At 37.5% G+C, this 13521-nt stretch overlaps 2 protein-coding genes across 3 annotated transcripts in view; both read right to left on the bottom strand.

Annotated features, from left to right (window-relative positions):
• Positions 1-8654, bottom strand: part of adgra1a (adhesion G protein-coupled receptor A1a) — a 33154-nt gene extending 24500 nt beyond the window's left edge. The window contains exon 1 of the mRNA XM_079851855.1: positions 8551-8654. The gene's annotated coding sequence lies outside the window, so the exon portion shown is untranslated. The remainder of the gene's footprint in view (positions 1-8550) is intronic.
• Positions 8655-10897: 2243 nt separating this feature from the next.
• gabrz (gamma-aminobutyric acid type A receptor subunit zeta) overlaps positions 10898-13521 on the bottom strand; it is a 28414-nt gene continuing 25790 nt past the window's right edge. For both annotated transcript variants that reach the window (XM_079851918.1, XM_079851917.1), the window contains exon 10: positions 10898-13464. In XM_079851918.1, the coding sequence (XP_079708044.1) occupies positions 13132-13464 (333 nt within the window). In that variant the 3' untranslated portion in view covers positions 10898-13131. The remainder of the gene's footprint in view (positions 13465-13521) is intronic.

Genomic DNA, 13521 nt, shown 5'->3' with positions numbered 1-13521 from the left:
CACTGAAGACATTTTTCCATCACAGGACTAAATTACATGCGTAAAATATATTAAAACAGCCAACAGTTATTATAAATTGTAATAATATTATATCACATCACAGTATTGCTGTTTTATTGTATTTTTGATCAAATAATGCAGTCTTCAAAAAAATACCCCATATCTTTTGAAAGGTAGTGTATTTAATTTATGTGGTTTTTTTTAAACTTCTATAGGTGCCATTTCAAACATTGATTATTAATATCATTGCAACGTCTTCGGCATGGATGAGCAGAAGAAGGGATTCGCTATAGTGCTTTAATCAAATGAAACACAATTATCCAGGAATCAAAGGAGTAAACAAAGGCAGCATAACAGCTTGTATAAATAAACAAGACAATACCAGACTAAGAACAGAACTAAACTCAGGACTTAAAGGGTTAGTTTACCCAAAAATGAAAATTCGATCATCATTTATTCACCCTCATGTTGTTCCAAACCTTACAAAAGTTTCTTTCTTCTGTTGAACACAAAAGAAGATATTTTAAAGAATGTTGGTAACCAAACAGTTGTGGAGCACCATTGACTTTCATAGTATATTTTTTTTCTACTAAAGCATGTCCTGTCACAGTAAAACAGCAAGGCAACAGGATGACTGAGAGGTGATGATACGGCTAAGCGACAGGCAATGTCACCTGGGAGAGTGAATCACAGTTCATTTTCTACATGGATCAGCACACATCTTTGTTACTATGGAAACAAGGTCAAGTGAGGTCAGGGTTCAACAAAGTTCAAAAGTGATACGTTAAGGTTTCGTGTCAGATCAGATGGTGAAAACAACTGCCATGACAACACTTCCCAAACAGGGTTTTTACTGTACAGCAGCCCATCTCAGCGATTTAAAATGTCATTAATAGTGTATGAGAATATGTCTGTTGAAAGATGCAATGACACACAATACACTCTGACACATAAGAAAACAAACCCCTGAAAATGGACGTTACTTTAACGTTTTAAGACATGTATGAAGCTTGAATGAGCATCGCCGCTGCACTGTCAGTAGTAAGATGAGTCAAAGAGATGGCTTTTAAAGGGGTCATTCGATGCCCATTTTCCACAAGTTGGTATGATTCTTTAGGGTCTTCATGTAAATTTTGTAACATACTTTGGTTAAAATTCCTCAATGGTTGTGTAAAACAACACCCTTTTTACCTCCTCAAAAATAGCTCTGTTCACAGCGACCCGTTTCGGTGCATGTCTCTTTAAATAATAATGAGCAACTGCTCACCCCACCTCTCTCTTCCGTGGGGCATGTGTCGACACAAGACACGTAAAGTGCTGCCTTGGCAGACAGTATACAAATGGCTGAGGGCGGAAATATGCTAATACGGGACAGTCCGTCAGCGGTCGTGGGCGGAGCATGAGCAATATGACATCATATTGAATCCAAACGGCTTGATTATTGAGAGTGTTTAGGCTTTTTGAGGATTCAAAAAAAAAAAAAAAGAGTGAATTGATTTTTTTCATTGTATGGTGTCCACACACTGCAAAGACACATTTATATGCAAACACCATATAAAAGTGATTTTTGCATCCCCTTTAAAGCTCAGGTGAGATGCATCTAAAGATTTCAGAAGGCTAAATCACATACCTCTGATAAAAATAAGGAACAATGCATAAAATTAAACTCAAACCAACTCTGTAGGGCTTCTAAAAATACAACATAGGGGACCGGAAAATCTGTTCAGTGCAATAGGCAATTTTCTTTGTCAACAGAGTTAACCCACTTTCTACATGTTATTTGTCACAATCGGATTCCACAATGATTCACACTGATTACAATGAAGAGTGCAGAGGGCTCTTTAAACATATGTGTAATGCTTTATGTGGTATTATTCCCTTTTAGAAAGCTCTTTGTAGCTGAATTGGGTGAACTTTTAGAGAAAAAATAATAAAACAATGGTTTTGAGTGTGGCTCATCCAATCAGAATTTAGAGGCTCTTTTATAATGTAATTAAAAAGTGATGACTCACTCACCACTAAACATCATTCAAATGGTGGCTACCTAGTATATAATAGCAGTATACTGCTAACATTAATACTTGTACAATTCTCCCTTTTTTTAGAATCTGGTCAAAAGGACGTATATCCTACATTATAATGCAGCGGATACCCTGCATTTTGGCACGGAAACAAGAAAGTACTCTTATTCTTCATAGAGAGAGAGAGAGAGAGAGAGAGAGAGAGAAAAAAGAGTAAGTGAAAGAGTGCTGGAGAGCAGAATGTACATCACCATGCAAGTGTCAGTGCTGATGGCAGCTATGTGCACTGATAGCTATGCACAGTTTTACTTAATCTTGTAATGAGAATGGTGAAAGGGGGCAAATTCTGAGAGCAGCTGCAGCAAGAAAATAACACGAATGAAGAGCTTTTTCAGATATAGCTACAGCATGCAGACTGACATGTGCCCACCAATACAATTATAATAAGAGGTTCTTTAAAAAGTGTTGTGCCTTCAGTGGTCATTATACTTTTAGGTATCTTTCAGATAAGCAATTTTTTTTTTAAAGGAAACGTATAGTCGGCTGGTCATTACAGTCATTATATATATTATTTCTTCAAATCAAAATTAAACAGTAACAATGTCATATTTGGTAAATGTTTAACACACACATAATAGTTCACCTAAAAATGAAAATTCAATTTCTCACCCACATTTTGTTCTAAACTCTAATGATCTAGAAAATAAAGGTATTCTGAAGAATGTTTCAATTATATTTATGTCTAATGAAGTTCATGGGGGTCCAAAACAAAATTTAATTTCACAGAAGAAAGGAAGTCCTCAACTTAGCAAGCCAAAAGGTGACAGTGGTAAGAAACCCAAACTCAATCAGTGGAGAACAAAACCTTGGGAGAAACCACAGAAACCTGTCTTCGATGAGGATCTGTGCAGATAGATGGCCGACGAGGCCTTAATTTTCAAAGATCAGGTCATTTTCCGAAACATCTGATATTAGTTATTTTCGTATAGATTCACTAGCAATAACTAGTACTTGGCATTTATGTACAATATTACATAAGCATTGGATAGATTTCCTGACTTTCTCATGATCAGGGACAGGGCCATTACAGTCATTCCAACACAAACTCTAATGCCCTTAGTTCAGGGGCTGTGACAAAAAGCCTTCGGCTCAGCTCTGCTAATTGAATTAGTCTCAACCTCGAAGCATGCAGAGAGGCAATGAGGGAACATTAGTTATTTTATCTTGATGCCTCCCCCTTCCGTCTCTCCATGGTGTTTTAATTGGAGGATGGGAAGAGTGAACAACACTGTTGTTTTTAACACTGTATCTGGCAGGTTCTACAGGAGGGTCAGCTGACATTTAAAATGATCTCATCAGCTAGCATCTTTATCAGCCCTAGATGCAATGAGTCATTGACCAGGATAGTCAATCTTTAGATCAACCAGGAAATTCATTGCTAAACGAGATGAGTTCATTAACTACAAAAGTCAATCCTTGCTTACAGACCGCCCACAGTCCTTCACTGACCAACTGATGGACTGTGATGCATTTTGCACTTGAAAATGGAAACTTCTTTAACCTAATAAATAATCACATGCAGAATATATATATATATACACTCACCTAAAGTATTATTAGGAACACCTGTTCAATTTCTCATTAATGCAATTATCTAATCAACATGGCAGTTGCTTCAATGCATTTAGGGGTGTGGTCCTGGTCAAGACAATCTCCTGAACTCCTAACTGAATGTCAGAATGGGAAAGAAAGGTGATTTAAGCAATTTTGAGCGTGGCATGGTTGTTGGTGCCAGACGGGCCGGTCCGAGTATTTCACAATCTGCTCAGTTACTGGGATTTTCACGCACAACCATTTCTAGGGTTTACAAAGAATGGTGTGAAAAGGGAAAAACATCCAGTATGCGGCAGTCCTGTGGGCGAAAATGCCTTGTTGATGCTAGAGGTCAGAGGAGAATGGGCTGACTGATTCAAGCTGATAGAAGAGCAACTTTGACTGAAATAACCACTCGTTACAACCGAGGTATGCAGCAAAGCATTTGTGAAGCCACAACACGCACAACCTTGAGGCGGATGGGCTACAACAGCAGAAGACCCCACCGGGTACCACTCATCTCCACTACAAATAGGAAAAAGAGGCTACAATTTGCACGAGCTCACCAAAATTGGACAGTTGAAGATTGGAAAAATGTTGCCTGGTCTGATGAGTCTCGATTTCTGTTGAGACATTCAGATGGTAGAGTCAGAATTTGGCGTAAACAGAATGAGAACATGGATCCATCATGCCTTGTTACCACTGTGCAGGATGGTGGTGGTGGTGTAATGGTGTGGGGGATGTTTTCTTGGCACACTTTAGGTCCCTTAGTGCCAATTGGGGATCGTTTAAATGCCACGGCCTACCTGAGCATTGTTTCTGACCATGTCCATCCCTTTATGACCACCATGTACCCATCCTCTGATGGCTACTTCCAGCAGGATAATGCACGTCACAAAGCTCGAATCATTTCGAATTGGTTTCTTGAACATGACAATGAGTTCACTGTACTAAAATGGCCCCCACAGTCACCAGATCTCAAGCCAATAGAGCATCTTTGGGATGTGGTGGAACGGAGCTTCGTGCCCTGGATGTGCATCCCACAAATCTCCATCAACTGCAAGATGCAATCCTATCAATATGGGCCAACATTTCTAAAGAATGCTTTCTGCACCTTGTTGAATCAATGCCACGTAGAATTAAGGCAGTTCTGAAGGCGAAAGGGGGTCAAACACAGTATTAGTATGGTGTTCCTAATAATCCTTTAGGTTTATATATACATATATATATATATACACAAGAATATATACACAAGAATAAATAAAATAATAGAAAGATTATACTGAAATGCACAAATTGCAATATGCTTTAGAAAGCATAAGAGACTCAAAGTTTTGAAATCTAAAAAAAAAATCTTACAGTATAGTGTGAGCAGTTGTGTACTCTCTCTCACACATACACACATGCACACACACTTTTCTGCTTTATTTTCCGTGTTATCTGTACAACTGTTTGTGACTTAAATTTTTTTTTTTTTCATGCCAATTATTGTGCTAATCTTTTTTAGATAATCCAACCCTAATATTAAAGCAAAACAAACTGCAGCTGGTCGCCGTCAGTCAGACGGTCTGTTCCTGTCAAAGTGGGAGGATAAGAATAAGATAGAATAAGATAGAAAAAACTGCAATAAGGAATGGAATTTATCCGTAGTTAAAATTCAGGCTACCTGAGACTGGTCAGACAGGTTTACAGTAAGCGTGACTGCATTACTTCCTGCACTCCGGTGGTACCCACAGTGTTCTGCATGTTCCCATCAGTTCTGTTCAATTCATCCAATGCAAGAAACATGTCTCCGCTAGTTACCTTTGCAAGTCCAGCACGTAGTTTAAGGGGATCTGCTGTCATCATCAATCATTAGACATGTCATACACGATCAGTCATATAAATCTCTCCATCGCTCCCTATCTGCATTCGCTTGCTCCTGTCTGCATTTATACATGCTGTTTGCAAATACAGACACATTTCTGGGTCAGAACAAAGATTCAGCATGAGGGCAAGTGCTCAAACATTAGCATGATCAAAATCTGTTCTGTGCTCTTCCAAAAATAACAACACAGCCACCCTGACAGAATGTGTGAGCTTGTGTGTGTGTGTGTGTGGGGGGGGGGGGGGGGGGGGGGGTATCTATGTGTTATGCATGAACATACAAAAACATCAACTCTTTCTCTCTTTGGACTCGCTCCTGTCTCTTTGCCTTTCTCCTTACAGAGGTCAAACTCTTCCTTTGGAAATAAGGTCTAAAAATCAACATAAAATGCTGTTTGCAGTCCGTTTTACTTGCATAATATGATGTATATCCAACTGAACTAGCATATTAAATGAGAAAACATAAAACATGAAATAATTTTTCCATTTTCCATTGGATGGTGAAAATGAGGGTTACCTGAATTGAGCCCAAAACAGTGCTTAAATAGCTATTCAACTGCTGCCACCATGACAATAAAATGCTGTAAACCCTTAAACGACTGCAAAAATGACAGCCTTACAGCTCAAATAATACACAAGTTTTAACAGAAGAATTAATGTACGTGTTTTTTATTTATTATTATAGGCTTCACATTTCACATTCACAAAAAAATGCCTAATTCAAAAGTGACATTGATTTTTGCCTTTGTCTTTTTTACGAAAACAAGGGACAAGTTGAAATTATTTTTAGTGGTAATCGACATTTTGCCACAAATACTGTTGAATGAGCTTAATTTGTATTGATATTTTCCTGTCACTACAGTGCCCTCAATGTTACATAACTCAGTTTGTCTTTTCATTAAAACAGAAAACAATATCATGAGCCAACGATCACCAATGCTCAATCTAATTAGTATAAATAGCCAATATACTCTGATACCATAAGATCAATTTTATAATACGGATAGTTCCGGTCCTTGATTCTGATTGGTTGAGCCGCGTTCGAAGCCGTTGTAAATTACTCAACAAACATACACCTGTGACCGCATTACATTAGTATTACTGTGCAACTGCCGTATGTGATTCTTTGTTGCTGCATGTGTTGCTTGGCAACCTCTTAGGAACAACATTGCTTGGCTGAGGAATAAATGTGTTGTAACGTTATATTTTTTGTTGCTGGTGTTTATTTTATGAATAAAATAAATATTAAAATGAATATTTTCCGCTCCGCGTCGTGCCTAACAACGCCCCTTAGCTGTTCTAAATTCACTGTAAATCATGGCTTCGCAGGGCTTATTGCTTTATTTTACCACCCAGGCAGATATACATCCTCGTATAAATCAACATTTGCGGTGTTGAACCACAATGACTTCCTTCTAATTAGTAATGTCCTGCTCAACAGTGCTCGCCCCCTCCCCCCTCCACACAATGTTTGCATCATACTGCACAAGAATGGCGAGATATATCCATGGAAACAGGGCCCTCCATGTTCGGGCCCTCTGGCTCTTCATATATGCACTTGCTGTGTTGCCCATGGACTTGCTGAGTGTGTTTAAATGTGCTAGCGCATGTATGTGAGCGATTGTCGGACAGCCAATGGCCTAGATTTACAGCGTGCCAAAGAACGCACCACTCCCTGTGTGTGTGGGAGCAGTGTGCTCTGAAGCGTACTCACCCCGAGAACCGCACCATGCTTTTCATCATTCACACACATTCCTCTCTATCCATTGCTGTTCCTCTTCGTTTTTTCCTTCATGTTCCTTCTCTTAAGTGCCTTATTTTGCATTTATGAACATGTGATCAATTGGAAATAGGTCAATGTGTTAATAGTACCCGAAAGTGTTGCAAGAATATAATGCTGCTTACAGCTCTAACCTAAGATTTATTATTTTTCATCATTCATTGTTGTAATGAAGGGCTCTTTTTAAGACATTTATTGTATGAAAATCTGCATGCCGTCACAAACACGAGCAGTATGCATTTAGATTCCCTGTATGCCAAGTGTAAAACAGACTTTTATGGTGCACTGCAGTTACGTGTCTAAAAGCTTCTGAGAATGTAAATGTATTATACTGTAGTTATTCTTGCATTGGTGATTCTCTTCTCATAAAAACTGAGAGATGAATATTCATGAGGACCCTTAGGGATAGATCGCTGCGTGTCTGAAAACTAAAAATAAAATGAAAAAAAGATACAAATGTGCTGGGATCGAGTCCTACGCCTTATGTGAACCCTGCATGCTAATGCTATGGCAGTGTTTGAACGTACAATCATATTATACACTCCTCCAAATCTACACCTTAGAATCCAGCTTTATCAGATGATATGTATCAGTTAGCATCTACTGGCAGAGGAAATTCTTGCACTGTAAACCAAAAATCTGCCTCTAATGACCTTATATCATAGCTTAAAGTTTTCGTATCTGCCTAACATACCAACACGTAGGAGTGATGAGTGACTGGGACTAGTCACATTTGACTCCAGAATGTAGGCCTACTGCTTTATAGGTTTATTTTTTGAAAGCCAATTCCTATAGGCACATGCCTTGGCTTCAACAAGAGAAAAGAAGGGAGAAAAAAAACTATTAAACATTTTCACCAATGTAGCCCTGGAAAAGATACAGTAGTTCACCCAACACTTGTTCTCACGATGGGAATCTGACATATAACACATATATATATATATATATATATATATATATATATATATATATATATATATAGGCCTATAATGTAGCCTATGTGAAACACAAAACAGTTAATGGAAAATGGAAAAGGTAACATAAACTGTGTTTTTACAAACAAATGTAATGTCCTTCAATTTATGAAATACATGACAGCTTACCCCCCAATAAGAATGTGACAACCTGCCCCGATATACCTTCATCATCAGTGAGCAATGGAAGGATGCTGGTGTGTTTGTTATGAGTTTTACTTGATTAGCCTACGCAAAAGCTAAATAGCTAATATGCGACCAAGTTATTTGTCTTCTATTTGAAGTCCTCTCTCATCCAGCTAATTGGGTCTCTTACCGGTTCCTTGTGTTTCCGAGCGATGTTTTCGATCTTCTGTCGATTTATGTTCACCACAACAGCTCTATTGAAGCTCCCCAGGCCATCTTTACCACAGGCGGTAACTTTTGGGACTCATGGCGTTATCTTGCGTTTGTATCAATTAAGTTTGAAAGAGGACAGCGCGAGACCGCTGAATGCCTTTATCGAGCTATCAGAATCAAATCTTTTTGAACAATGCCACCTTTATTGCCCATAAAAAGTATTTTTTAGCCTGACCAATAGTGGGGAATATTGATTATATAATGTTGTCACAGCGGAACCTGTCATAAAAAGCCAAAAATAAAATGTCTGTACAAAAATGTAAAAGTTAGCCTAACATACAAAAAAAAACACACAAAAAAAACACAATACTGTAATTAATATGAATAATATTTAAAACCTGCTGCTGAAATGTATAATTTTTACTTGTTTCCAGACTGTTATTAATGATGTTTGTTTGCGTAATTCGAACTAGGTTTGGTTGAAACCAACAAACAAAACCACTGCTATACTTTTGTGTAATTATAATTGTAACTCGAAACCTTGTAGATGCTAAAATTCAGTCTTTTGACGATATTATCCTACTCATGTAACAACCATCAGGCCCACCCGGACAATGAAAACCCTGAATGAGGCAATTCAGCATGTGCATTTGTTTGAATATGTTTATCAAAATGTCTATCAAAAGTTTGAGAGTTGAGAAAGCTCGTTTTAAGAGTGCAAGAGTGTTCTATTACTTTCAAGGAGTGATTGAACAACTTTATCTCCTGAAGATGGACACTCAGGCACATTGAGACAAGCCATCCACTTTTACAAATAGGCTAAACCATACAGGAATATCGGCTTGCTGACTAAATCAATAATAAATTGTATGCAAACATTTCTGGAAGATGACCTCTTTCAAAATTCAGTTATTCTTAGCTCACACTCTACAGGACACAAACACACACAAATCCTTATGCTGAACTCTTGAATACAAATGCTGGGCATTCTGCTTAACTCGCACATTCCTTTGCATCATGTAGACAGAATATAAAATGACTGGTGCTTCACATGTGACCTGAAATCTGAAAATAGAGCAGAAGGGGCAGGGCTTTTACCCTTAATTAGAGAAGAAAAAGGGGTAAAAGTGGAAAATGATCCATATGTACAGCTTTTGACCTTCCTGTCTCTGAGCCACATGCATACCACCTGGCCCTCATTGCTCCAGGTGCAGACAGAATGTACTGGCTCTTTTTCCTTATTCGCCAAATGTGCTTGTTGACTCAGAGAGTTTGGAGAGTGTGGTAGGGGAGTAGAGAGCAGCTCATCTGTGCAGAAAGTGGTGTGACTCAGTGACATAATGCACCGTGGCTGCACCTCTCAGTGTTCCGCCGAGCTAAATAAATAAAGGCTAAAGCTCAAATATTATATGTGCTTCACAGATTCCCTCTGGATGATTTGTAAATGAAACCAGTTTCTGTTACATCAAATGAAATCATATACATACAGATATACACGTTACACATATTACATATATTATACTGTATATGTGTGCATACACACACACACACACACACACACACACACACACACACACACATATGCTGTGTGTGTGTGTGTGTGTGTGTGTTATATATATATAAAAATGTGTGTGTTAATTTTTAATAATATTTGTATTATATTACTATATAACCTATAATTGTGTGTACATAATTTTTTATTATTTTTATTTAATATACAAGATATTATATTATTTGAATTTATGTTTTGTTTATTTATTATTTTGTATTTATTTTACTTGTATTATTATTATATAGCAAATTATATATATATATATATATATATATATATATATATATATAGTAGCCACCAAATTGCAGTGCACAATGACTTGAATTTTTTTACGACTCTTGAGATCCATTCCCCTTTTGTGTGATACTGGGGCAGGAGAAAGAGCCTGAGTATGGCTGACTGACATCTCTCTGTGAAGTTAACAACACTATGTCCCATATCCCCATCCCTTAATCTATTTAACCATCTCTGGCATGCTATCTTCAGCATTAAACAACTGATTATACAGGTTTGAGACCAAGATAATAGGTATTGGGTCATACTCAATTCTTCTTAATCAAGAAAATCAATGAGAACTGCTGTGATGTCTATTTTGATCTGAGCCTTTCCTGGTGAAGTTGACATCGCAGCGCCACCATGTGGTTTGGTTTCATCAGGATATAAATAATGAATGAAATGCTGGTAAATTAAGTGGCAATATTCACAAGGGAGATAAGAGGTCACATTTACTGGAAGGTGGAAAACAAATAAAAAGACAAAGGTACAAAATATTCAGATTTGAGTAAAAATATTTTATTACCCTAAACATTAACTTTACATGCATAGTGAGACATGAAGTATCTTACTACATCAAAAAAATAATACTTGAAAGAGTGTTAATTTAATTTACATGCTGAAATCAAATTTGTCCAGTGAACACAGTGACAGCATTTAATAATAAATGATGGGCTACTATAAATACCGCAAAGGAATGTGCATCAATTAAATAAACAAACGATTCTCATTTTCAAAAAGAAAATCCTGAAGACTGGATGTTAAATCACTAGCTCTTTGGCATCAGGATCAGCACTGACAACATACTATCCTAAGGGCTGTAATATGCTGAAGTGACAGATGTTTTGCCAAGTGTGTATTTCTGTATTGAGTTGGTTTCTGGATTTAGATGAGGATAAAAATAAACGTAAATCATTCAAAGAACTGGACTCACCAGTAAGGGGCAGTAAGACTCCAAGATGCCACTGCCATTGAACGGTTTTGTGACAGGGCATTACAAGAGTTTGCTAAATTTCACTTCCATTATTTGTTTTTGTACAGTACAGAGAAACCTAGCAGTTGTCATGATGCTAATAAATGTGTTTTATTAGCAATAGTGTGTAGTGTGTACTGGTAAATAGAACAGCTAAAAAAACATTTTTTTAAACAAATATTATGTTCTGTCTCAAAATATATTACTTTAAGCCAGTTATAACTTTATTATGTCCAAATCTCTAAAAACAGATGCAGAACTCCCCATGCATGGAAAACATAGCAACATGGTCTTCTGTCTCTTTAACAATTGTACGCAACTTTCATGCATTATTAAAATAACAGTATTAATAATAAATATTATTTGGTGTACATCATTTGCAATATTTAGCAAGTATATACAAAAAGAAAATGCTTCTTGGCAAAGTAATACTGCCTTTGTAATTCAAAATCTCAGTGCAAAAGGATAAAATACAGCTTAATTTGAGCACAAAATATACTCACCTGTAAGAAGTGACATTCACAGTAAAAGAAAAGATTTACTCACAAAGGTCAGGTGAATAACATGTTCTTGAAAAAGATCATACAAACAAGCAGTTTTTCGATAACAAAACGTGTTGACAGTGGGGGGAAAACATATATTGCAAATTATATGCAAATCATATCAATTCAGACATCAATAATGCATAAAAATCTGCCAAGAAATCATGTAAATGTCAGTGTTGAATATGCCATTTGCAAATATGCATCAATGTTTTAGTTGTGGCATTTGCCCAAAATGGTCTGCTATCAAAAATACTATAGTGCAGTTCTTAATGGCCCAACTTTAACTAGGTCAAAGAGCCTTAAGTTGGATAAAGCATTTAATTAACAAAAAAGAAATAAATAATTAAATACAACAACATACAGCAGAATAAATAAATGATCATGCAAATAATACAGAATCATTCATAATCAGAGTTTCTATCTCTAAGAGAATATTCGCTTGCAACTCACACAGACAAATCGCCAGGAGAACATGAGTAAAACCAACCTGATTCCTGTTTGGCAGCTAATAAGAAGACATATGACTGCTGGATTTGCAAAAACAAACAGTATATGCCCCAAAAACAATGTATAACTTGTGCTCATTTGAATTCAGATTGTGATTATGAACATTAGATACACATTAAATCTTTGGTCCAGTTGCTTATTATTACTGTAGCTGTCAAACATGCTGCTACGATTCTGATGTTCATTTCATAAATCAAACATTTTAATCAAACTTTCAGTTTCGTGAATTGCTTATGGTTTGTTAATTGTGTCAACAGTGATTTATAAGTCATGCTTGTTGTGCTAAACTACAATGTAATCATAATTACATTCAGGTCAGGTTTTACGTATTTGTTGTACGGACATCATAAAATCATACTGCAATTTACAGCTAGGCCGATTTTTGTTGTGGATTTGAGTGAACCTAAAGCTCCTCGGAAAATGAAGGCCACGTATTCCTGAAACAGAGATGGAGATGCATCTTCAAGGTATATGGTAGAAATCTGCATATATCTGTGCAGTCCAAACTCACTCACATCCTGCATACCACAAGGAATAACGAATACTTGGGTGACATGAACACAGTCAGTCATTCTCGGGGGACATGAGTTGAACTGAAATGCATGCTGACATGTAAGAGTATAAACCCTTAGGTAAACTGTGACACAAGAAAGGACGCACACACTTAAATCACTGCAAACCCCTCAACACACGCCAACAGCAGGAGCTTTAGAAGTACAAGTAGTAGGTCCAGTAGAGGAGGTTGATGAAGATGAAGGAGAGGGGGAAGGACAGCCGTGAGTAGTTGTCGATGTAGTGCGGGTTCTCCACTTTGCAGCAGTTCAGACAGCGTATGATACGGCGTGTCGTCGACATGCACTTGGTGCAGCGGGTCTCTGGCTGCGAGTTGATCTCCTCCTTACTCTCACTGGGGGTGGGGTTGCTGGTGCTGCCCATCCGGGACAGCATCTCCTCCCGTTTACGGGCCCGCAAAGCGCGGCTGCCGATGGAATTGACGATGCCGTTCATCTCTTCCTCGCGCTCCTGCATTTCCTGGCCATACTGATGCAACAGTGAGACATAAATGTGTTTGATTTATTGTCATGACTATGGCAAGGT

Source organism: Squalius cephalus (assembly GCF_949319135.1).
Source record: "Squalius cephalus genome assembly, chromosome: 19".
Lineage (NCBI taxonomy): Eukaryota > Metazoa > Chordata > Actinopteri > Cypriniformes > Leuciscidae > Squalius > Squalius cephalus.
This window is presented reverse-complemented; position numbering and strand designations above follow the sequence as displayed.